This window comes from Phycodurus eques, chromosome 11 (assembly GCF_024500275.1).
Source record: "Phycodurus eques isolate BA_2022a chromosome 11, UOR_Pequ_1.1, whole genome shotgun sequence".
NCBI lineage: Eukaryota > Metazoa > Chordata > Actinopteri > Syngnathiformes > Syngnathidae > Phycodurus > Phycodurus eques.
In genome coordinates this window covers 25,770,910-25,797,375 of record NC_084535.1, presented here as the reverse complement: position 1 = coordinate 25,797,375, position 26,466 = coordinate 25,770,910, and the positions used below count along the sequence as shown (strand labels likewise).

At 41.4% G+C, this 26,466-nt stretch overlaps 1 protein-coding gene across 1 annotated transcript in view; it reads right to left on the bottom strand.

Moving 5' to 3' along the window:
• pdzd8 (PDZ domain containing 8) overlaps nt 1-26,466 on the bottom strand; it is a 79,864-nt gene that overhangs the window by 35,463 nt on the left and 17,935 nt on the right. The window contains exons 2-3 of the mRNA XM_061690499.1: nt 21,084-21,209; nt 10,575-10,677 (exon numbers count right to left, since the gene is read on the bottom strand). Of these exons, the coding sequence (XP_061546483.1) occupies nt 10,575-10,677; nt 21,084-21,209 (229 nt within the window). The remainder of the gene's footprint in view (nt 1-10,574; nt 10,678-21,083; nt 21,210-26,466) is intronic.

Sequence of the window (26,466 nt, the reverse complement as noted above, 5' to 3'; positions counted from 1 at the left end):
CAAGGTACAACTACGTGCCAAAATCTCTTGCTGTTGTCACTCTTAAATCACTCCGCCACCAATCGTCACAGCGCTCTGCTGCCCAAATTGAATTTTTTTCAAATCGAGCGTGTCAACCGCGGCAGCAGGTGTCCACCTTGTGCGCCGCCGGCCACCGCACTGCACATACACAATGAGCGAGTTGGTCAACGACTCAACAACGCACTACAATTTCCAGAGCCAACAAGACGTGTAATTTGACTACTGCATTGGGTCTGTTAAATTGTCTGGAAAGTGCATCTCCTTATTCCACCCATCAACTGGGCTGTCTGGGCATTAACTAATTTTCAATGCAGCATATTACAGAAACACGTTAATGTTATGAATAGAAATTACACTTTGAAAAATGTATCCAAATCCTGAATAGGAAGTGACCTTTTTCTTCTTTGATTGCATCACCCAGTGTGCGTCTGTGTGTGTGCACGATCTCAACAAGCATCTTTCATCAAGTACCAGATGCAGATTAAAGACACACAGATACCCTAAGTGGAACATCAAACAAAAGCCTGATGGGGAAAGGGTGTGTTTATGCGTGCATAATATTTGTGCAGGCAGGAGAGGTTCATCACAGAGGCTTAAACTACCAGCATTATTGTGTATTTATTTATTTAATAATTATTTATCAAGGTAAGGCCATTGAGAACATTATTCGCAATGCCGAACTGTCAAGACAGATTCTGAGGTATTTGCGACAAAAAATATTTGACAAAATATTGCTGGGGTGCTCGCTTTTTGGGAGGTTTCTGTTAAAAAAATAATACATTTAGTTTTGCTTACATTCAGTGATAACGGTAGACTGTAAAGAACATTTTGAATGTTAGTAAAACTAGTCTGAAACGTCGAGAGGACAGCTAGGAGTATAAATAATCGTGTCGACGGCATACAAATGAGCAAAATAGTTACCGACAGCATGGGTTATACTGTTGATGTAAAAATGGAACAGTGTTCCATTCTTCCGTCACTCGTGAACAAGACCCCAAGATACTTGAAGCTCCTCCACTTGGGGAGGATCTCATCCCCGACCTGGAGAGGGCACGCCACCCTTTTCCGACTGAGGACCATGGTCTCAGATCTGGAGGTGCTGATTCTCAACCCAGCCACTTCACACTGGGCCCCGAACTGTTCCAGTGAGAGTTGGAAATCAAGGCTTGATGAAGCCAACAGAAACACATCATCTGGAAAAAGCAGAGATACAATACTGAGGCCACCAAACCAGACCCCCTCTACGCCTCAACTGCTCCTAGAAATTCTGTCCATAAAAGGTATGAACAGAATCGGTAACAAAGGGCAGCCTTGGCGGAGTCCAACCCTCACCGGAAATGAGTCCGACTTACTGCCGGCAATGCGGACCAAACTGACACCGATTGTACAGAGACCGAACAGCCCGTATCAGGGGGTTTGGTACCCCGTATTCCCGAAGCACCCTCGACAGGACTCCCCGAGGGACACAGTCGAACGCCCACAAAACACATGTAGACTGGTTGGGCGAACTCCCATGCACTCTCGAGAACCCTGTCGAGGGTGTAGAGCTGGTCCACTGTTCCACGGCCAGGACGAAAACCACACTGCAACTCCTGAATCTGAGATTTGACTTCCCGACGGACCCTCCTCTCCAGCACCTCTGAATAGACCTTACCACGGAGGCTGAGGAGTGTGATCCCCCTGCAGTTGGAACACACACTCTGGTCCCCCTTCTTAAACAAGGGGGACCACCACCCCAGTCTGCCAATCCAGAGGCACTGTACCCAATGTCCACGCAATGTTGCAGAGGCGTGTCAACCAGGACACCCCCACAACATCCAGAGCCTTTAGGAACTCTGGGTGAATCTCATCCACCCCCGGGGCCTTGCCACTGAGGAGCTTTTTAACCACCTCGGTGACTTCAACCCCAGAGATAGGAGAGCCCGCCTTAGAGAACCTGACTCTGCTTCCTTATGGAAAGGCGTGTTGGTGGAATTGAGGTCTTTGAAGTATTCTCCCCACCGACTCACAACGTCCTGAGTCGAGGTCAGCAGCGCCCCATCCCCACTGTACACTGTGTTGGTGGTGCACTGCTTTGTGACACTTGTAAGACGCATGGTAAGAAGTGTAGCTTACTCGTTACCAGAGAGGCAATGATCAGTGACTTACAATGCATTGACACCGGACGCAAAGAGAACTTACGGGGGGTGAATAAAATAGCGCCCCTCCCAGAGTGCCAACCTGGCTTGAGGGTGCATAAATGACAGATTTGAGTGGACAGGAGAATGTGGGCAGCCAGGAAAAAAAAACTTTTGTGACTTACGCACACGGGAGATATGGGCCATTGTGAGCTTTGTGGAAAAATGCAGATTTACTTAGCCATGCATTTGTTACAAGCTGAGAAGAACAAATGATTTTACTATGACAGTTTGTGATAGAGAGCAATTATTATGTGGATGCAGGAGTTACGAATGTGTCTGCTACAAAATATCAATAGTGTACATATACGGAAATGTGCAAAAGTCTTAGGCACCATTTGATTTTCTGTTTGCTATAATAACCACCTATAACTAGAATTCATAGAGTTCATTCAGTAGAGCCCAGTCTGGCTGATTGAACAAGTAAACAAGTACACTGCCAGGTTGGCAATGCAAATGACAATCTGTTCTCAATTCCCTTACCTGGATAAATAAGAGTCAGAAAAATAAAAGTGAAAAACATTTGTGGCATTTTGGTTTCTTTAGTCATTTTGGCAGAGTACTTTCTGGTTCCATTATCCTTCTGGCAGATTGGACTTCCATTAATGCCAAGTGAATCAAATGGTGAAAATACTGTACATATATTGTGGTTTAAATTGAAAGAACAGGCCGTATGTATTTTTAATCCTTTTTGCTTTTGATCCACCCTCTTGTCGACATCCTTCTGCATGTTGAGCAAACTTAACTATTGACCTATTTCAGACATTTAATATCAAATGAACCTCAAATAGATGCATTTCACGCAAAACAAGAAATTGCAATTCTCTTCAAAATAAGATGCATGCCGAACAATGCTACAGTCAAGCCACAATAACAAATGAATTGAGGACTATATTTAATTCATCACAGTATGTCATCATTGCAATCTGCAAGGACTCCACGTATTACTGCTACATCATAAACAGTTGGACAAAAATATACATATATAAAAAACATATACTACAATAACTAGTAAAACATGGCTTCAGAAGAGAACATTCACAAAAAGGTGAAGTATTGTTCAGTGATGCAGTGTGATACACAGAAAACAGCATTCGACAATAACGCGTCAATGACTTGTGTGAAAAGACAAAGCAGGACTAAAACAGGAAATTTGATCGATAAAATCTAGCTGCACCAGAAAGGAATGCCACTTATCATTAGGTCTTTGTTATTTCTGTCAAGCTCTTGGATCAAACATGGTGGGAAACAAAGAAATTAAGGGTAACACAATATATAAAGGACTAACTGGAAATATTGCTGATGATTTGGTAGCTTTTGTGAATCAACGAAAATCAACAGACCAAACTTAAATTAATGAACGTCCTTAAAACATAAGACCACTCAATCAGGACTGAAGTACATCCATCCATCCATTTTCTTCCGCTTATCAGAGGTCGGGTCAGAGGGGCAGTAGCTTTAGCAGGGAAGCCCAGACTTCCCTCTCCCCAGCAACTTCATCAAGCTCTTCCGGGGGGTACCCCGAGGCGTTCCCAGGCCACCCGGGAAACATAGTCTCTCCAGCATGTCCTGGGTCATCCCCCGGGTCTCCTCCCGGTGGGACATGCCCGGAACACCACACCAGGAAGGCACCAAGGAGGTATCCTAATAAGATGCCCGAGCCACCTCACCTGGCTCCTCTCAATGCGGTGAGTAGCGGCTTGACTCTGAGCCCCTCCCGGATGAACAAGCTTCTCACACTATCTCTAAGGGAGAGCACGAACACCCTGCGGAGGAAACTAATTTCGGCGGCTTGTTTCCGGGGATCTTGTTCTTTCGGTCATGACCCACACCTCATGACCATAGGTGAGGGTAGGAACGTAGATTGACCGGTACATTGAGAGTTTTGCCTTTCGGCTTAGCTCCTTCTTCACCACAACGGACCGATACAAAATCCGCATCATTGCAGAAGCTGCACCAATCTGCTGTCAATCTCCCATTTCATTCTTCCCTCACTCGTGAACAAGACCCCAAGATACTTGAACTCCTCCACTTGGGGCAGGATCTCATCCCCGACCTGAAGTGGGTACTCGATCCTTTTCTGACTGAGGACCATGGTCTCAGATTTGGAGGTGCTGATTTCCATCCCAACTGCTTCACACTCAGCTGCAAACCGCTCCAGTGAGAGTTGGAGATCACGGCTTGCTGAAGCCAACAGTACCACATCATCTGCAAAAAGCAGAGCTGCAATAATGAGGCCACCAAACCAGACCCCCTCTACGCCTTGGCTGTGCCTACAAATTCTGTCCATAAAAGTTATGAACAGAATCGTTAACAACGGCAGCCTTGGTCAAGTCCAACCCTCACCAGAATAAAATCTGACTTACTGCCAGCAATGCGGACTAAACGGAGCGAACAGCCCGTTTCAGTGGGTTCGGTATCCCATGCTCCTGAATCCCCCCACAGGACTTCACACTTGCAGTGCTTCACACTCAGCAGCCTGACGCTCTAACCAGTCGTCCACCGTGCCGCCCTCATTTAACATACTTTGCAAAATTTTTTATGCATTCATTCATTGTCCAGCTCTTTACACTCCCACGTTCACGTGGCCGACAACGTCCGCATTGCATCACATGACCGATGCATAGGGCTGCGCGGGTCCTATGCACGTCAAGTGACGTCATAAATTGTTGCCGCGCGCAGAATGCCACGGAAATCATCTCTCGTGATTGGTCCGTTTTAGTCACATGCTGTGATGACGTACTCAGCTTTCCCTTTGGTTGCACATAACGCTGCCGCCGCCTTCTTGATTGATTTTGCAACATAATTAAATGTATAATCTGGTCATCTATGTCCATTTGTTCTAGCAGACACTGTTCCATGGTCGCCATTGTTGTTGCTTTGTTCCTTGTTCCAGAAACGAAAGTAGAAACAGCTACCGGAAATGGCCATAAAATGCAGATGATACATTTTAGATGCTCTAAGTGGACATCTTTTTGCACAAATGTCCCAAAATAAATAAATAAATAAATAAATTAAAAACAATTTTAAAAATAAAAAGGTACCGGGATTACCAGATAACTAGCAACCCTTTATTGCTCAGTGACTGTTTTTTTGTCAATGTCTTTCTGTCTCCAAAGTCTGTTGTCGTACTGGAGCGGCTCCAACTCCCGGAGACAAATTCCTTGTGTGTTTTTGGAGATACTTGGCAAATAAAGATGATTCTGATTCTGATGAAACTCCACCCTGTGGTGTACTAGCCAATACCAGCCCCTGACTTGGAGGAGAACTGCAGCACATTTTCAAAACAGAGCGCGTGGGTTGCGCTCAAGTATAAAGGCAAACCGCGCGGGATAGCCGCTGTGGCGTCAGCGCGGTCCCCGCCCGAGCGAGTATAAAGAAGCCTTTATCAAGAGTCTTTTCCGTGATGTGTCAAATTTGTTTTGCTCTGTCTTGGGGTATTTAAAGACAGCCCCCTCATTATCGCAAGGTTACTATCTGTTTCACGACACCGCGGTAGCATCACAATAATAACAACCTGTAGCAAAAAAAATTGTTGATTAATAAGCTGATTAAATGAAATTGCTTTTACACAATAGTAAAATGGAGAGAAAAAAAACTTAGTAGGAAACGCAGGGTTTGCCTGATGAAAATTTAATTTGGCCTGCAATTGAATTGTCCCAAAAAAATATGTTCCAGGACCAAACGCAGTTGCCAACCCCTGCTTTACATAAACTAGCTGGATGCAAACGAGCATCAACTGGTATACAGGGAATGTCATTTATTTTCTATAAGTACTGAAATATTATGTGAAGGACTCTAGTACAAATAATAACGACTCAACAATAAAAAGTTGACAAAATAATGGTGCTCTGAATTAATCTCCAAAGGTTTTCTAAGAAGAAAACCATTGACACCAACAAGAGGAGTGTCTTTCATAAGGAAGAGCTAGAAAAGCTTTGGGGTCCTGTTTCCTGTCCTGTTTGGTCAAGCAGAATGGAGAATCTGTATCCCTTTTATGCCGAAACGGTTTTACTATGTCACAATGGAGTTTTTAAGCTGCCACTGTGGTTTCTTCGTATGATAATGGTTATTTATTGAGAATCATAGTCGATCAGCCAAACAAGGTTTCTTGAGGGAAGTGAGAAAAGTCAACAAAAGACAAAGCACTAACTGTAAACAAGATGAGAAAAGTAACTCCTTATATATCTAGAAAATTGACATTAAATATGAGTGGTGTATGGTGCAGTAGTGCTACACCCTGTGAGGGAAGGACAGGACAAGAACAGGAGAGGAAGTATGAAGAACAAGGGTTGTGAACCCGGCTGTACAACTGAAGTGTGTTGGGAATGGCTATGTAATTATAAACGTCTATAGGACCAGAGTGTGAGTGAGGGGATACTCAAGCAATTTGCATATTCATAAGTCATTTGTCGCAATAAGTGACTGGGCCCACACCTAGCAAAAAATTCCCAGGGGTGTGTGCCTGCGGACACATGCAAGTGAATTCACACAGAGCTAGAGCTAGAAATCTTATAGATGGCATTCATGAGCAAAAAGAAAGAAGGTAGATAAGATTTCGATTTGACCTTTTACAAATGGCAAAGGCTTTGATCCTGACTAAGTTGTTCTGCTGGGGGGGTACAGACTGCAGACGGCTGATAAATCAGACTCAAATGCCACCCTGAATCGGCTTCTCTATACATGCATTACCACAAAAACGATATCAATCAGTGCTTTAAGTGCTTTGACCGGACACAGTTGAAGAGTGCTGCGCGGATATGGCTAAGTATCAGGACGAGCAAGTTCACATAGTAACTAATTGGACTGTGGGAACAGATGATGAAGTCAACTAATCAATCAGAGTGGACAGTTTGGATATGTACTTTAATAAAATGGCAATAAAATGTAACATACTTATTACCCAAGGCCACTATACACTATAGTAAGTATGTACTATATGACATTGATAAAATATGTTCACGGGAGATTTTGGAAAGAGGAACCCAGACAAGCATTTCTCCATCAGTCAATGGTCAATGCAATGCCCAAGTCTTAGGGGGACCCGACTCACTATAAATGAATGAATTAATAAATGAATGAATGAATGAATGAACTGAATTAATGAATAAATAAATAAACCATAAATAAAATGATAGAGACGTTTTTAACGTCGCTGACTAGGAGCTTGAACATTGATTGATGTACATAGTTTATAAAAAAAAAATTTTAGATTTGTTTTATTTTTATGTTTTTTCAACTTGAAAAGGAACGCCCCATTGAACTCCTATAATGCTACAGAAGAAAATAATAATAATTTGAAGCTCTGACTTTTCACAATAAGGACAAGCAGTATTGAAAATAATGAAAGGAAAGATTAAAAGGATGAAAATTAAAGACACAAACAGCCAAATACATAACCTCCTAGACTGTTAAAAAAAATGGGAGCAGACCAAGTGACACAAGACAAGGAGAGGAAAAAGAGAACTTATATTTTACTGCCACCTGCTGGACAAGGATTCAACGCCGCAAATGGAACTGTACTAGGGCTGCACGATATTGGGGGAAAAAAATGACATGGCGATTTTTGTAACCTTGCAAATTGTATTGCAATGTGAAAAAACACATGATAACATACTCGTGCCATTTGAAATCCAGCACATATTTGTCTTTTTCCTTCTATGTATTGTTTTGACAGTTTATAATAGCTTTAGTAGAAATAAACTACACTCAAAAGCGCACAGGACTATACTGAGATATTTGTGTCCATGTTCATAATATGCATTAGCATATCTGTATTTGAGTGCCTTAGTTTAAAGTAAACAACACACACTGCTGCATGTACCTGGATCAGACTACAAGATTGTAACCCCTTTATTGGCCCGATTTAATGACGTGGCTCATTTCCCAGATCAGCAACGACAAAACTCCTGGCCAACCCACGATTTAGCCCTACGACACCAAAATGAAAAGTCTACCACTGGGGTATGTAACTAAAATTTTCAAAGGTCCACATCGATAACATTTTTTGAAGCAAAGGTCCTCAAGATCATCTCGTGTCTAATAAGTAGCTAGCCTAGTTGTTGTGTGCTTGTAATCAATATATCAGTCAAATTCAAAAACCTTTTGGTGTTTATGATTGTCAAGTAACACAGAACTAAACAAATATGTATGACTACTGAGATATGTGTAGAGTTGTGCTCATAAGATTACATACCATGGCAGAATTTGTGAAATATGACTGTTTTTTTTTTGTTGTCGTTTTTTTTTTTTTTTTTTAATATGACTGATGACTGAACAAGGACCATCTCATTATTTTATTTATGGTTATGTTTTGTTTAATGATTGTGCATTTCTGAAATGCTTTAATTGAACTTGAATCCCAATAAAAATAAAATTAAACTCATTTTGCCTGATCATGTTTTCTTTAGGCGGCACGGTGGACGACTGGTTAAAGCGTCAGCCTCACGGTTCTGAGGTGCGGGGTTCAATCCCCGGCCCCGCCTGTGTGGAGTTTGCATGTTCTCCCGTGCCTGCGTGGGTTTTCTCCGGGCACTCCGGTTTCCTCCCACATCCCAAAAAACATGCATGAATTGGAGACTCTAAATTGCCATAGGTGTGAATGTGAGTGTGAATGGTTGTTTGTTTGTATGTGCCCTGCGATTGGCCCTAGTAAGGAGAAGCGGCTCAGAAAATGGATGGATGTATCGATGTTTTCTTTAAAAAATAGTACACATTTTACAAATTCTGCCTGGGTGGGTAATCAAACATAACTGTGTAATGTTCTCTCATTTACTAAAAAAGTGTAAGGCTGCATTTCATAATAAGTGCAAGAAAATTAAATGAGAAACTTAAACGTCCCTAAATAAAGTGCTTAACTTCAGAAAAATAAAGTTTTGAGTCTTTTTTCTTTGGGATCTTGACACGACAGTTAAGTCTCAAATTTAACAAATCTTAACAACTGAACCGTTTTAGAGGTTATGTTTGTTCAAAATGTTTGTTTTGCTTCATAATGGTGTTTCAGATATATGCACTTTTAATAAGTGCTCCCAATGGAAACTTCAGAGAAGTGCAAACAAAAATGACTCTGGCCATTCCATTTTCTGCGGCATTTGTTCCAGATGTTCTCTTCCTTTATCGGTCGATTTCTGATCTTTCTGTCTTTTTTAACTCCGTTACGGAGTCTCTCTCTCTCCCATGCTATGATGGTTCGCCTCGTCTCTGTGGTCTGTGCACAGTCAGTGATTATGGCCTGAGATGCAGATTTGATTGGCTGAAGGGTGGCTGACCTTGCATGTGACTGGTCGATACGGTTCGTCACTACACTGTAAATTGTAATGCTTGTGCCACTTAAAATTAAAGCGCCCCCGTATGTCTTGAATCATCAACTTTATTTTGGGGGGTTTTGGTGTGGGTCCATATGGGACTACTTCAGGACCCGAAATGCGGTGCGTCGGTTAATGACCTCTGCTAGACCATAAATCGACAAATAATGCCAGATGGGGACATACAGGTAGCTATTAGGAGCTAGCTCCACATAGTCGTGTGTTGTTTGAAGTGTTATAATTTACTCTAAAATGTAACATTGGTGCTAATCTTATTAGCATGGCTAGCTTTTCTTATCACCGTATGCTAGCACTTCGGTTAGCACACATTCGTTGTTGTTTTACATGACAGTTTTACAGTAAACAACAGCTGGGAGTGACAAATAAGTTGAAGCAAGAACGGTTTGCCTCTTATTCGGAGAATGTTTTGCGAGCACTATTCAAAGTATGATTGTGATTGGTAGACTGATGCGCGCAGTGTATCTTGGGTACCAGATTTCTTTTCCCGCTACATCGTCAGGACCTCTGCAATGAGACTATCGCGCATGAGGATGATCAAACAAAATATAGTGCAGCCCTATACTGTACCATATACATGACAGCTTCCCGTGAGCAACGTGAATCATCTTTAAGACACACTATTTGAAATGTCATTTGTATATGTCAGGAAAGTAAAGCAACATGAAGCTTTGCTGGAGCCACAGCCAGTAGTTAGAGCTGGCATTTCACAGTATAATGGTCATTAGTGAAGCCTGGAGCGATAATCTCTAAATTGCGGCAATTATGATAGGTTTTCATCGGGCCACAAAATGTCTTTTGTCACTCAAAATGTCAACAATGGGATAATCTTATCAATGGAAGGAATATGAAAATAGGCTTGTATTAATGTGTCAATAACCCCAGGTGCAGCCAATATATGGCATCTGAGAAGGAAGTAATTGCGTTACACCACAATGACTGTTCATCTGTCTGCGTTGATTTTGCAACTAATATTTAAAATTCTCATTTCATTTCAATGCCTAAACATACCTCATCCTACATGGAAAAAAAAAAAAGGTCAGACGTTACTCACTCGTTTGATCGAGCTACGGGTCTTTTCCTTCCACTGGTGGCTGCTCAGCTCCAGAGTGCAGTGAACATAGGTTTCTCTTTCATATGAGCCCAGGATAAACAGTCTACAGACACAGGAAAAACAAGCTGCATCAGACAAGATATTCAGTGCTGTGAAAAAGTATTTGCCCCCGATTTTTGAAAATCCTTCTTTCAACCAACGCAACATACTGGTACACTTCAAACCTGGTAAGACCCTGAGACAAAGGCTGTTACACCCCAAAGACCGGACACCGCACACGCAGAAACACAATCTGGTATATGCGGACAAGCGCATGAAGAATGCCAATATACATACACTGGGGAAACCAAGCCACCACTGAGCAGACGCATGGCACGACACTGATGGGCAAACTTGTCAGGTTAAGACTCAGCTGTCTACTTACACCTCTAAGAGAAACAGAACTCTTCTGAGGAAAAAATGTGTATATGTTCGACAGGGAAGACAGATGGTTTGAAAGAGGGGTGAGAGAGGCCGTAAACACATAGGTGATGTCGTAAGCCCCCTCCTCTGTTAAGTGATGGTTTTTCCACCCATCTCCTACTTACGTCCTTTCGTCCATTCCAAAGAAACTCAATAATTCTGCCTCCAACAAATAGCACGGCCTCCTTGACCGTTAGGTAACTCCACAACCACCTTAAAACTGAATGAAATATTGTTGAGGGGGTTTCCACCCAATGACTCTGGTGGACTGACAATGGCTTCGCCAGCCTGGCGGCTTAACAGCTCTTTCCCTTTTTTGCATTCCGAAAGAATGATTCCATACGTGGAGTGGGGTATGCCTCTTAATTTAAGCATAAATAGTTGAGTCTTCCAGACAAACACTGGCCTAGTTTGTCCTACTTTGTTGCATGAACTGATAGAGCCTGCTCGGATGACAGACGAAACATCTTCTAAGACAAACAGAACAGTTCAGTTGCGATCGATTCAATGTCCTGAGAATGAAATTACCTGGATGAATGAGATTATTCACAGGTAGTTTATATGAATGTAAATATTGGATGGACGGAGATAGAAGTGCACGGCAATATATGATGTGAAGCTGTCTTTTTAACAAAAACCTGTAGGGAAAGCACAGAAACTACGAAAGCCTATTGAGGAGGACTCGGCAAGGAACAAAAAGAGGTTTTTCGGTATTCCTGCTTTCACCTCTTCGCCCCACCTGTACAGTCACCCTTCCTGCAATACAGTGAGGTTTCCCACAATACCGCAATCATTATCATACCGTGAGATTAATACAAAGGACATACCTGAACCATGAGATATAGCAAACAATTGAGAGCAATTGAACGAATAGGGCAAGCTCAACTTTGCCACGGGCAAGCAGGCAAGTGACCTGAAAAGTTAACTTTGAGCCCTGATGATGATATTTTTACAGCAGATGTTACAGGCTGCAGTTTCCAAGAAGTTCAACTTTAGTTGCGACAGTCAACAGAATATTTCTCCAAAAGTCTTGGGGATCATCAATATATACTTGGCAAATATGAGACAAGCCTGTGTTCTTCTTTTGTGGTGGTTTTGTGGTTTTGTGGTTTTTGCCCCGGAACTTTCCCATGAATGCCATTTTTGCAGAGAATCTCTCCTATTGTTGATTCAAAAACACTTGGATTTCATTTTGGGTTTTTTTGTGACGTCCCGGGAAGGTCCACCACTGTTCCCAGTTTTCTCCATTTCTGGATAATGGTTCTGACCATGCTTAACTGGGGTCCCAAGGCTTGGATACACCTTTGTAACCTTTTCGAGACTGATAGATTTCAATCACTTTGCTTCCTTGTACTTGAATTTATTTAATCGTGGCATGAGGTATTTCGTTTTGACATCTTGTAGCCTACTTCGCTTTGCTTGATAGGTACTGTTGAAGTGATTTCTTGATTCAACAAAATGGTAATCAGAACTGTGTGTGCCCAGTAAACTTGAACTTAGCTTTCCAAACCTGGTCAATCACATTCATGCTCATGCTTTAACAAGGTAGGGGAATTGGCCAGATTCAGTGGAGTACGGTAAGCCTAGTGGTTAGCACATCTGCCTCACAGTTCTGAGGTTGAAGGTTCAAATCTCGGCTCCAGGCCTTCTCTTTTACATATATATCATCTTCTCTTTGCAAAAGGCTGTGTGTGGTTTTACAAGCCAAACATAATTTGAATGTGCTGTTAATGTCCAGCAAATGGACTCTCATCATCATTGTGGATGTTCCACTTACAGTTGTGTGAAAAAGTTCTTGCCCCCTTCCTGTTTTTTTGTTTTGTTTTGCGTTTGTTACACTTAAATGTTTCACATCAAATAAATTTAAATAATCCCTGTTCCCTCATTTTCCTCTTGATAATACCCCATGAATTTTTAATAGGGTTCAAATCAGGCGAAAATCAAGTACTGTTAATCCATGGCTATTAAACCAGGTATTGGTAGTTTTGTCTTTGTGGGAAGGTGCCAAATCCTGCTGGAAAATAAAATCACTGTCTCGAAAAAGCTCGTTGGCAAAGAGAACCATGAAGTGTTCTAAAATTTCCTGTTAGACAGACTGTAGTCTTGATAAAACACAATGGACCAATACCATTAAATGACATAAGCATTACTGACTGTGGAAACTTCACACTGGACTTTAAGCAGCTTGACTTTTGTGCTCCTCCAGTTTTCCTCCAGAGTCTGGGACCTTGATTTCCAAATGAAATGCAACATTTAGTTTAATCTGAAAAGAGAACCTGGGATCACTGGGCAACAGACCGGTACTTTTTCTTCTTAGCCCAGCACAGACGACGTTTTTGGTTCAGAAGTGGCTCAACACATGGAATTCTACAGCTGGAGCCCATGTCGTGCAGACGTCTGTATGTGGTGATTCTTGATGCACTGACACCAGCCTCAGTCCACTCCTTATGAAGCTCCCCCAAATTTCTGAATCCCCGTTGCTTGACAATCCCCTCAAGGCGAAAATCCTTGTCACTTGTGCACCTTTTCCGGCCACATTTTCCCCTTCCTCTTAACACTGTTAATGTACTTTGAGAGAGCGCTCTGTGAGCGTCCAGCTTCTTTTTGCAACTTATTTTTTAGACCTTTTCTCCTTATGGAGGGTGATGGTTTTCTGCACAACCGTTAACTCAGCAGTCTTCCCCATGATTCTGAAGCCTACTAAGCTAGACTGAGACCATTTAAAGGCTGAGGAAAACCTCTGCAGGTGTGTTTTGCATTAGGTAGCTGACAAGATTGGGACACAGAGAGCCTATAATGTTGAATGTAGTCATGATATACTAATTTTGTGAAATACAGTCTTTCTGCCATAATTATCAAAATTTAAACAAAAAGGCTTGAAATATTTCACTTTGTGTGTGGTGAACTAATACAACGTACAAGTTCCACTTTTTGGAACAAATTATTGAAATAAATGGACTTTCCCTTGATATTCTAATTTTTTGGAACATACCTGTAATTGAGATCTAGCAGTTTGGAAAAGGTTATAAAGCCATTTCTAAAGCTTTGTTAGTTGACACAATAACAATAACTGAAATGTGGTGGGCATATAGCAGAAGAATAGTCCTGTCGTAACAGTCATTTGGGTAATGTAGTTCTCTGTGTCTCGCCAAGAAGCAACGTCACTGGGCAGCGCCTTTGTATGAGTAGAGATCGGTGTTAGCTATTTTTTTGCATTTAATACAAAATGCCTTATTGGCAATTGTTTTCATCAAAATATTACTCATATTCTCACAGGCAAATCACGCAGTTAGCAGTTTGGAAAAGGTTATAAAGCCATTTCTAAAGCTTTGTCAATGCTCAAACCCCCTCCAGTGTGGCTGAATTACAACAATGCTGCCAAAATGAGCAGGCCAAAATTCCTTCAGAGTGCTGTAAGAGACTCATTGCAAGTTATCGCAAAGGCTTGATTGCTGTTGTTGCTGCTAAGGGTGGCCCAACCAGTTATTAGATTTATGGGGCAATCACTTTTACACGGAGGGCCATGGAGGTTTGGATTATTTTTCTCCCTTAATAGTAAAAACCTTCTTTAAATGCATTTTGTGTTCACTTGTGTTGTCTTTGATTCATACTTAAATTTGTTTGTTGATGGGAAACATTTAAGCGTGACAAACATGCAAAAAATAAAAAAAAGAAATCGGGAAGGGGCAAACACTTTTTCACACCGCTGTGCATGCAAAATAAAACATTTCAAGATCAGTGAGGGGTTCACAACATCGTCAACCTTTTTGCTGTATTTCATATCACTGTCAGTGGTTTTTGCATTGACCTCCTGAACACAACAGGGGGCAGCAGTGTCCTAAAAATATGCTATTGTGATGGCTGTTCACTCCAGTAACAGCACTCTCAAGAACACTTATTTCCAAGTTCATGCATTTTTTTTTGTAAGATTTTTTTTTTCTAGTAAATTTAACACTTTAGACTATTAACTTTACAACTCGGTCCCTCATAATTGTACAGTACTATTATTCCCACTGTGATCCTCCTACTTTGTATAACATAGACCATGTACCCTATCAAAATTTTGTAATATTTTATTTTATCTTTTTATCTCTTCGTGTAACAGCAGACCAGCATTTTATATGTAAACGCCTTCGGGAGGCGCATTTAGCTGCACCTTACTCATCCTCTTCAGTAGTCTACACAGTTTTTGGACTTGCAAAGCACACACCTCCTACTCACTATGTTGTTGAGTGTTTGCCAGCGTCTTTCCAGTTCTCATAAGATTTTTTCTTTACACCCATTAGCCTTTTTAGTAATGCTGCTGACAGATGAGGGCAATAATTAGGTTGAAGAATCACTGTCTCCATTCCTGTACTTGGGTAGAAATTTCACCTATCTGTACTTGTTTATGTTTCTAGGTACTTTTACTCTACTACATTACATAAATAAAATGTATATGTTTACTCCGATACATTTGCCCTAACAATCTTTGTTACTCATTGCTACAAAAATTAAATCCAAAGAAATTGTTAGTTGACACAATAACTGAAATGTGGTGGGCATATAGCAGAAGAATAGTCCTGTCGTAACAGTCATTTGGGTAATGTAGTTCTCTGTGTCTCGCCAAGAAGCAACGTCACTGGGCAGCGCCTTTGTATGAGTAGAGATCGGTGTTAGCTATTTTTTTGTATTTAATACAAAATGCCTTATTGGCAATTGTTTTCATCAAAATATTACTCATATTCTCACAGGCAAATCACGTAACAGATACTGATCCACACAAAATGTATTGTATATTATAGCACAGAAAGTGTAACACAGATGCATTATTTGCCTTGAGGCTGTTGTTGGAAAAGTACAGAGAAGGTCAGAAGGAGCTACATTGTGTCTTTGTAGATCTAGAGAAAGCATATGACAGAGTACCCAGAGAGGAACTGTGGTACTGCATGCGGAAGTCTGGAGTGGCAGAGAAGTATGTTAGAATAATACAGGACATGTATGAGGGCAGCAGAACAGTGGTGAGGTGTGCTGTAGGTGTGACAGAGGAATTTAAGGTGGAGGTGGGACTGAATCTGGGATCAGCCGTGAGCCCCTTCCTGTTTGCAGTGGTGATGGATAGGCTGACAGATTAGGTTAGACTGGAATCCCCGTGGACCATGATGTTCGCAGATGACATTGTGATTTACAGTGAGAGCAGGGAGCATGTGGAGGAACAGTTAGAAAGGTGGAGGCATGCACTGGAAAGGAAAGGAATGAAGATTAGTCGAAGAAAGAGAAGATATGTGGATGAGTGATAGAGGTGGAGGGGGAAGACTGAGGCAAGAGGGAGAATAGATAGTGAGGGTGGAGGACTTGAAATACTTGGGGTCAACAGTCCAGAGCAATGCTAAGTGTGGCAAGGGAGTGAAGAAACTGGTCCGAGCAGGTTAGAACAGGTAGAGGAAGGTGTCAGGTATGTTGTGTGACAGTCTTCGCTATGCTAAAGGGCAAAGTTTACAAAACAGTAGTAAGGCCAGCCATGATATTCACGGATTAGAGACAGTGGCATAAAAGAGACAACGGGAAGCAGAGCTGGAGGTGGCAGAAATTAAGATGTTGAGGTTCTCTCTAGGAGTGACCAGGTTGGATAGGATTAGAAATGAGCTCATTGGAGGGACAACCAAAGTTAGCTATTATGGAGACAAAGTTAAAGAGCACACTTTCAGAGGAGAGATCGTGTGTATATTGGTAGAAGGGTGATAAGGATGGAGCTGCCAGGCAAGAGAGCTAGCAGAAGGCCAAAGAGAAAGTTGACAGATGTACTGAGAGAAGACATGAGGGCAGTTGGTGTTCAAGAGGAGGATGCAGGAGAATTTCTCAAAGGAGAATTTTTCAAAGGGCTTCACAGGTCCACAGTTGCCAATGATCTGTCTCTGAGGCCATCAGAAACCAGCGTCTACGTTACTTTAAGCATTAGCCAAAATCCAAAACGCAGATCATCAACAACTGTACACCACTGGAGTAGACTAAATCGAAAATATATTTATGTCTACAATTTCAATAAACCTTGAAAGATTAAACTTCTGACTACTTCTTTTTTTGAATACTTTTACTTCCAATACTGAAGTACATTTAACATCTGAAACTTAGTTTTGATACTTCAGGACAGAAAATAAATACTTTTAAACTTTTACTTGTGATATTTTACAAGCCAACTTTAAGTCCTACCCAAGTTATTTTCTGTTGCGGTACTTGTACTTTTTACTCAAGAATCGCTTTCAGGTACTTTATACAAGACTGATCAAATGGTGACTGAAGTGAGTATTAGGATTGCAAGGAATGCTCTGGAGAGAATAGTCTCCACAACACCATATTTTTAGGTAACTGCTGCCCCCTTTTGGGCTAAGAAGGTCAACACAAAAGCTTCTGACAATGGCATGTATGACCCACTTCACTGAGCTTTCAAATCTGTATTTTGTATTATTACTATTAATCAGTTTATTTGAAAGGGGACAATGCAATTTCATAAAACACATGAAATACACATGGTTAAAAAAGCCAGAATTAGCCAGAAGGCTAGTTTTCATCATCAACAATGATGATGAAACTGATTCTGTTTGCTGGACATTTACAGCACATTAAAATAGTTTATTTTCTTTTGTCTCAGCAGTGTAATTGGATCTGTATCTGTTCACAGAAAGCTAGTGTCACGTTCACAAGTTCAACAATTTAAAACAACGCTTTCATCAATCCAACCATTTTCCTCATTAGGGACGTGAGCAAGATTCAGTGTGCACGCTGGACTTTTGGCCAGCCGATCACAGGGCACAATCACATTCACATGGCAAAATTAACAGTATTCAATTAACCTAACCTGCCTTTTTGGAATGTGGGAGGAAGCCAGAGAAAAGCGACAAGAGCACAGGGAGAACACATGCTGAAACTTCACTCAGAGAATTCCAGAGATGAGATTGGAACCCCATACCTCTGAACTGTGAGGCAGATGTACTAACCACTACCCAAAGCGCAGTTAAAAAATACCTGCAACTCCTCGTCTCCCGTCAGTTGAGGACATTTCACATGATGTAATTTTGAATTTCAATTTCAACCAGGCTAGAATTATGCCGATCTTTTGCATACAGACATAGGTCAGTGACGTCAAAGGGCAAGGCACATGGATTGTAATGGACAGAACATTACTTATTAAAATATGATCAGATAATTCTGTTCTCTATCCACCACAACTAAAGGAAGATTCACATGTTCAGTAAGGCAAATGTATGAGACTGGCCAAAACCACTCATCAGTCTCTAAGGGTGTATGCGGCTAGGAGAGGCAAGTATGGACCTTTCAACAAACAAGATACTATGCAGTGCAACCACAGCGGTCAAACACAGTACTTTCCAGGCCCTCACTAAACATCTGTTCAACGATTTGACACATCCAACACTGCAGGCTTTGAGGAGCAGCCCCTGTACAAAAGTACAAGCACTGGAGTAAGACACACTGCAGTCTCAAAAGCTAGAACTCAACTTTACTACAAACTATTATTTTACACTTCACTCAAGCAGTGGCGTATCTGAAGCTTGGACTTCAAATTTTGGCACAATGTTTTGAATTTATTTTTTTAAACGACCAAGTGACCGTTCGTAACTCAAATAAAATTGTAAAATGGGACATAAGTCAAGATACCACTGTATTGTGAATCTTTTAGTCCTTGCTGTTTGGCAAACACTGCGTTAGCTACATTAATAGACTTGACATCTTAGCAGTGTGTAATACAATACAACCTGAATCTGACATAGTAAAAAATTTTTTTAAAAAAGACAACATAGAGGACACAGCGTATTTCGCACTTTTTCCTTCTGGCATGTGGTGTTTATTCCAATCAGGGTTACAATAATCTTGGTTATTTCGGTTTTACTTTTTTTTTTTTTTTTTCTCCCTAAATTCAGTTAGTTTTCAGAGCAAGTTTGTTAGTTTTTATTAGTTTTGTTTTTTTCGAATTCAGTTAGCTTTAATTATTTTTCAGAGGACGTTTGTTAGTTTTTATTAGTGTTTATTTTATCAAAATGCTTTGTATTAGTGTTTAGTTTTAGTATTTGTTATTTTTAATATGGGGTTTTTTTCGAGTGTGAGATTTAAAAAAAAGATCACAATAAGTATTGTGTAATTGAACTCAACAAAAACTACCATTTAAAAAAAAAAGTGTTAACTTACTAGAAAATAAACAACCATCACCAAATCAAATACAGGTACTGCATAGCAGTCCACAGAATTTGAAGTGAAATAAATGCAGTACATAATCCTGCTTCGAAGCTTAGAAAAGCTCCAGCTCTGGTTGTGGCACTGCCATGAACATGCGTGCAGCTCCTCAGGGTCAGGTGTCAGGCGTCTGCTTCCACGAGGATCGGGGTCTTGGTGGAGTGCTATGGACTTCATCGCCGTCCCCACTACGGCCAACGAGGCTCCCGCTGGGGCCATCTGCAGTTCTGGGGCGGTGGACAGCGTCCCGGCTCTGTGATTGATTGCGGCATGGGCACCGGCTCCCACAATAAATTGTCAAACCCTTTTGGTTTTTTGTTAAATCTCATTTATTTTTATTATTATTTTACTTATTGATTGATTATTTATTATTATTATGTGAAGGCAAATACTAATTATGGATAAGGTGATACTTGAAATCAATTAATTAAGGATTATTTCTCTACAATCGATTAATTACATTTTGTTAAACACCCATCTCTAGTTAAAGGAGACATGCATTTTCTTCACAATAGTTCTCACGTGTGTTAACGTGTCAGTGGTATACACAGGAACCTGGATGTAACGGAATAATAGTGGCAGGCGTCCTCCGATGTAGCCGATTGTCCGTAACAATCAAGCACTTTTTTTTAGGCCAACTGCACCCATTACTGTACAGTACAAAGTTATTGTTTTGTAGTTGTTTTTTTGTGGTCTAAAATGCCCAGGACAATACAAAGTTGTTGTAAATAAATATTTTACAAAAAGCTTGAAAATGATTGAAAGTTTCACATTTTAGCCAAACTTAACATGCATGTGCTTAGTCATGGTGTACGTACAGTACTCATCATAGGCGAGTCGCTTTCATGAGCCGCAAGGAATTAGTGTGCTTCCTACTTCCAAATCTGTTGCCAAAGGTAAATGCGTTGACAAAAAAACTGTTGGCAAAGGTAAATGGCTTGACACAAAAAAAACTGTTACTGTACCAAAATAGCATGTTCCAGACTGCGGAGACTGGGTGTTTTGTATTCCTCAGAATTAGCACTGCAGTCATGCCACTCTCTCTCTGTGCAATGCACTCCATGCACAAGAGACAATAGAAATAGAATCGTCATCACATGAACGCGACGTCAATGCGCTACATCCAACTTGGCCCCCATGTGGGCAGTGGAGGCACCTCTTTTGGAATTGGATCTAGTCATATTGTATATCTGTGACCTGGAAATACGTCACTCCCATTCCATGCCTGCATTGTGCCACAGCGCCAGTAAACAACAGTGGCCAAATCTGGAACTAACAGACTTTGTCAGGGCATTTTAACTGACCAATGCAAACTTACTTTTGAACACATTGTTCAGTCCGTCCGTTTTATCCAATATCTGTTACAGTATATCGGGGTCCGTTTGATCAAGGTTCCACTGTACTTTTCTAAAAATACCCCAATTATGAAAAATTATTGATATTTTTTTTAAGCATATTTCTTGCCATGGTGAAATTGGCTCGTTTTAGGGTCAGATCTGTCTACATGCAGAGTGCCCGCCCTGACCGCCCCACATACAACAAGTGAGCGGGACATCACTGGCGTGTTCCTGCCAGCATTTGGTGGTCTCTTCTTTCTCCTCGCTCGGCGACAACTATTATCCGCTGTCGGCTGGTTGCTTTAGTGTAAGCAGAGCGCAGAATGTGGATTAAAATAACTATAACTCCTGTGTATGTGGTGCATGGACATGTCGCCAAACTCAACTCTATCCACAACCATGAATGAATGAATGAGACATACATTGACAGTTGACCAATGTCAGGTGAACGTGATGACATGACAATGTCCATCCAGTGACTAACCTGCTACATTCAATAAGAGTGACTTTGAGACGGCCTTCCACGAGTCTGCTGTCCTGGACTGACAATTCTAAATCGGAGGTCGATCCCAGAGGTGGCTGCACTTGGAATGGGAAGAAAGGCTTGTATCTGAAAGGAAATAGAAAACATTTAAAATATATATATTATTCACGTGATTTTGAGTGGTATAGTTGTAACACTGGAAATAATTCACCTATAAGTAAAGAAAAAGAAGAGAAATAGAAGAAAAATAGTCAATCGTCTGGAAGTAATTCCTGGAATAACATTATTCAAAATAGACGCCAGCACACTAGTGAGGATAAGCGCTTCAGCAAATGGATGGATGGATGTTAAATTTACCAAGTAAAAATGTAAAATAATCTTGCATCTTGGAAAGCTGTGGTATTAATTTGGTGTAAATTGCACAATTTGTAAGGATTGTCCAAATCAGAAGTAGGACTACTACAATAAATGTGCCGGGTGTGTTTCTTGGTGGAGAACTCTCTGAGCGGAATGTGGTGGGCAATAAGGAAACCCGGTATCTCGACAAGGTAAGCATATGAGTCTTTTGCACCTGTTTTGACCATCGTACCTCTCATGTTATCCAACAGCGATAAAAAAAATCATAATCCTCATACATATGCCACAGTCACACAAATCACTCCACTTGGACTACTTAAGTCCTGTAGGTGGCAGTAGCATGAATAAGAATTCTAATGCCAAAAACGCTAACAACGTGCATCAATTATGTGTGACTTCCTCTGTACCGAAAACTCAAAAGAGACAGGCCCATAATTTGGAAACTCAGTCGGTACTCTGCATCAGCAGTACGAAATCACTGTCAGGACCTACTGAAATTATATTCCTCTTTCAGCCAGTTACTGAAACTAACAGCATTGGTGATTCGAGAATAGCAGTAGTCAAATAAAAATCTTAAAGGGTCACAAATAATTTTTCAATGAGTCTAAGGTCTATTTATTGAGGTTGGTCTGGCCACATGCGATAATACAGAAATATTCAAAACCAAATGTCCTTTTCATTCAAAATAACAACAAATATACTGAGATAAAATGTAATTTTTATCTCAGTATATATATAAAATGTATTTCCATTTTGCCATAAATTAAATAGTTGAATAACACTAAACACGCCCCTTGTTCCCCTCCTTGAGCCATCACCTTATCGTGGTGGAGGGGTTTGTGTGTCCCAATGATCCTAGTAGCTAAGTTGTCTGGGGCTTTATGCCCCTGGCAGGGTCACCCATGGCAAACAGGTCCTAGGTGAGGGACCAGACAAAGCACGGCTCAAAGACCCCTTATGATGACGACAAAAAAATGGACACAGGTTTCCCTTGCTCGGACGTGGGTCACCGGGGCCACCCTCCGGAGCCAGGCCTGGAGGTGGGGCTCGAAGGCGAGCGCCTGGTGGCTTGGCTTGCACCCATGGGGCCCGGCCGGGCACAGCCCAAGAGGGTAACGTGGGCCCCCTTCCCATGGGCTTGCCACCTGTGGGAGGGGCCATAAGGGTCGGGTGCAGTGCGAGCTGGGCGGTGGCCAAAGGCCAAAGGCTTTGGCGATCCAATCTAAGGCTACAGAAGCTGGCTCTAGGGGCGTGGAATGTCACCTCTCTGGCAGGGAAGGGGCCCGAGCTGGTGCATGAGGTCGAGAAGTTCTGACTAGATATAGTCGGACTCGCCTCCATGCACAGCTTGGGCTCTGGAACCAGTCCTCTCGAGAGGGCTTGGACTCCGTTCCACTCTGGAGTTGCCCGCTGCGAGAGGCACCGAGCAGGTGTGGGTATACTTACTGATCCCCGGCTCGGCGCCTGTACGTTGGGGTTCACCCCGGTGGACGAGAGGGTAGCCTCCCTGCGGCTTCGGGTGGGGGGATGGGTCCTGACTGTTGTTTGTGCCTATGCACTAAACAGCAGTTCAGAGTACCGACCCTTTTTGGAGTCCTTGGGGAGTGCTCTCCAGCACCCCCGCTGGGGACTCCATTGTTCTGCTGGGGGACTTCAATGCGCACATGGGCAATGACAGTGAGACCTAGAAGGGCGTGATTGGGATGAACGGCCCCTCAGAACCAGAGCGGTGTTCTGTTATTGGACTTCTGTGGTCATCACGGATTCTCCATAACGAACACCATGTTCAAGCATAAGGGTGTCCACACGTGCACTTGGCACCAGGACACCCTAGGTCGCAGTTCGATGATCGACTTTGTGGTCGTGTCATCGGACTCATGGTTGGATTAGTTCAAAAGGGTGCTTCTACTAAATACTGAGCAAAGGGTCTGAATACTTATGGCTGTGTGATATTTCAGTTTTTCTTTATTAATACATCTGCAGAAATTTTAACAATTCAATTTTTTTCTGTCAATATGGGGTGCTGTGTGTACATTAATGAGGGGAAAAATGAACTTAAATGATTTTAACAAATGGCTACAATATAAAAAAAGAGTGAAAAATGTAAGGGGGTCTGAATACTTTCCGTACCCACTTTATATACTTTTTTTCTTAAACACCTCAACAAACACATCTGTGTTTTATTTTTAGTCGCGCGGTTCTTTAAGGTAAAATACACTTACATAATGGTGAATGTATTCAGCAGAGCTCCCTGTATTTCATGCTGATTTCAAATCGTTTTATACGCAAATACGGTGTATTTGTCCGGGTTTTGCCGCTATCGTTGCCAGGATGAACTGACAGATTGGCTGTGTTCTTGGGAAGAATCTCCGCCCTGTTTCTGAGGAACCGCCTATGGCACATCAACTGTGGGCGTTTTTATAACCACACCTACGGCTACCCCCTCCATTATTTCATAGAAGAATGTTGTTCGTTGAAGCAATGTTACTAATTCATACGTTACGCTCCATCAATCAAAAAGATCTCCCAAAACACACATTTCAAAAAGCCAAGGCACTAGCTGCTCGGCAACATACTTTTACGATATTTGCATCCTCGAGTTATCATAGTCATTAAAACAGGCAGGTCCACTCATTACTTTTGTCATACGGCTTTTTATGCCTTTAAACCAGAGCACACTTAACAACAAAATAAAAAAAATAAATAGCTTTGATACTTAATAAGGGGCAACAATGTAAATTACATCTGCCGTACATGAGTACCTCTTTGTGCAGCCTCTGACTCAGAAACTTCAGAGCCTGATATACAGTACATCTGCCTTTAGGTATCCCACCTTCCATGCAACTGGAGTGGTCATTTTCACTTGGTGATAGTGTTGGTATCTGTCAGGGAGGAGCATGTTTGCATGAGTGGGTAGAAAGAATCTCTGCCCTGATTTTGATTTGTCGGGGTGAAAATAAAACGGCGTTTGTATAACCACACCTAAGGACCGCCTCTCCATTACTTCACAGAAAGAATGTGACCATAAAGAAAGGTTAGATCCATCTCATCACAGCTAACCTAACCAGCCAATATTCACTGAACATAATGGACCTGTAACTATTATCAATTTATGTGTAATATTCAGTACAACATTCTCATTGTGTAATTATGACAATACGAAGACACATTGTGTGTCCTCATATTAAAATGAATACATCTGTCCAAAACCTTTATTTTGTTTTGTTTTAAAGTTATATTGATGTTTATATATCAATATGAGGACACACTATGTGTTTTTATCTGTATTTGACATTCACACACTTAAAATAATGAAATAGATGTTACATAGCAGTTACTCTGTTATTGCAGTATATTATGTCATAGGAAATAAATATTTCTGCATACTGTTAAATTGCCTCAGCATAATCATGACTCTATAATCGAAACGGTTAATAAATTATGGGTTCAATATTTGTCATTTTGTTTTTATTGCATCAACCTTGGCTTTACTAATTCTGTTTTGAACCTTTCTTTAAAAAAAAAAAAAGAAAGTCCATTAAACTAGATTAATCAGATCTCAAACGTCAAAATTAAAACAAACAAATAACATTGCTGATAGATGGAATTGGACAGCTCATGCATAGAGAATACTTTAAATTTCTATTTCTGAATGTACTTTTTCTTGCATGCTATTTATATTATAAATTTTTATCTCCGAGATTCACTATTGCTACTGAAATGCTGGTAAACTACCCGTTGTGGGACAAATTTTTTTTTATCTTATATATAAATATTTACTATTAACAGGGCTCGAAACTGCGACCAAATTGCTCTCATATGCGACCTTTTTTTCAGCTTAGGCGGCGAAACATTTTATCACATTTGCGCGAGTACATGTTTTCATGGTTGAAAGTCACCTTTTTTCTCCTCCTGCACGAGAGAGAGAGAGAGAGAGAGACAGAGAGAGAGAGAGAAATACCGCTAAGTGCAAAGATTTCCTATTTGTCGTTTTAATTTCACACATAAACACAGAGTCATGTGCAAAGGTTTTAGTAACTTTATTATGAAGCTAGCAAAGCTAACAAATCTATCTCTGTCTTTTATTTTTAGATATTTTGTCAGACTTGATTTTGTCGGGACAGATTCTGTTTAAGTGATTTCTTGATTGAACAGGTCTGGAGGTTGGGTGTGATCAGTGACAACCAAAGATTGTGATTAGCCACAATTAATTCATGATTTAACAAGGGAGGTAATTACTTTTTTACAAATAGGGCCAGGTAACTTTGAATAGTTTTTTTCCTTAATAAATGAAATCATCATTTAAAAACAGTATGTTAAATTCACTTGGATTATATTTGTCTGATAATTTACATTTGTTTGGTGATAACACTGTATTTCGGTGTTTTGCGACTTCATGACACGATAGCTCTGCAATTGGCATCATGCTTTTCAGTCTTTGCCTACCCACTACTCGCCCTCCATGACAATGTCCATCCATCCATTTTCTGAGCCGCTTCTCCTCACTAGGGTCGCGGGCGTGCTGGAGCCTATCCCAGCTATCATCAGGCAGGAAGCGGGGTACACCCTGAACTGGTTGCCAGCCAATCGCAGGGCACAAACAAACAAACAACCATTCACACTGACACCTACGGGCAATTTAGAGTCTTCAATTAATGCATGTTTTTGGGATGTGGGAGGAAACCGGAGTGCCCGGAGAAAACGCACGCAGGCACGGGGAGAACATGCAAACTCCACACAGACGGGGCCGGGAATTGAACCCGGGTCCTCAGAACTGTGAGGCTGACACTCTAACCAGTCGTCCACCGTGCCGCCCCATGACAATGTAAACGATACAAAGCATGGTAAGAAGTTTAGCTCATTCGCTCCCATGGAGGCGATGATTAGTGATTTACAATGCGTTGACACCCGACACAAAGAGAATTTTTGCCTCCGCGGCCTGGAAGCTTGGTGGCAGGGTCACACCAGCTTTCCTTTGGGCGAAAGGCAGGCAAAAACCATTTCCACGCACATTCACACCTACGGG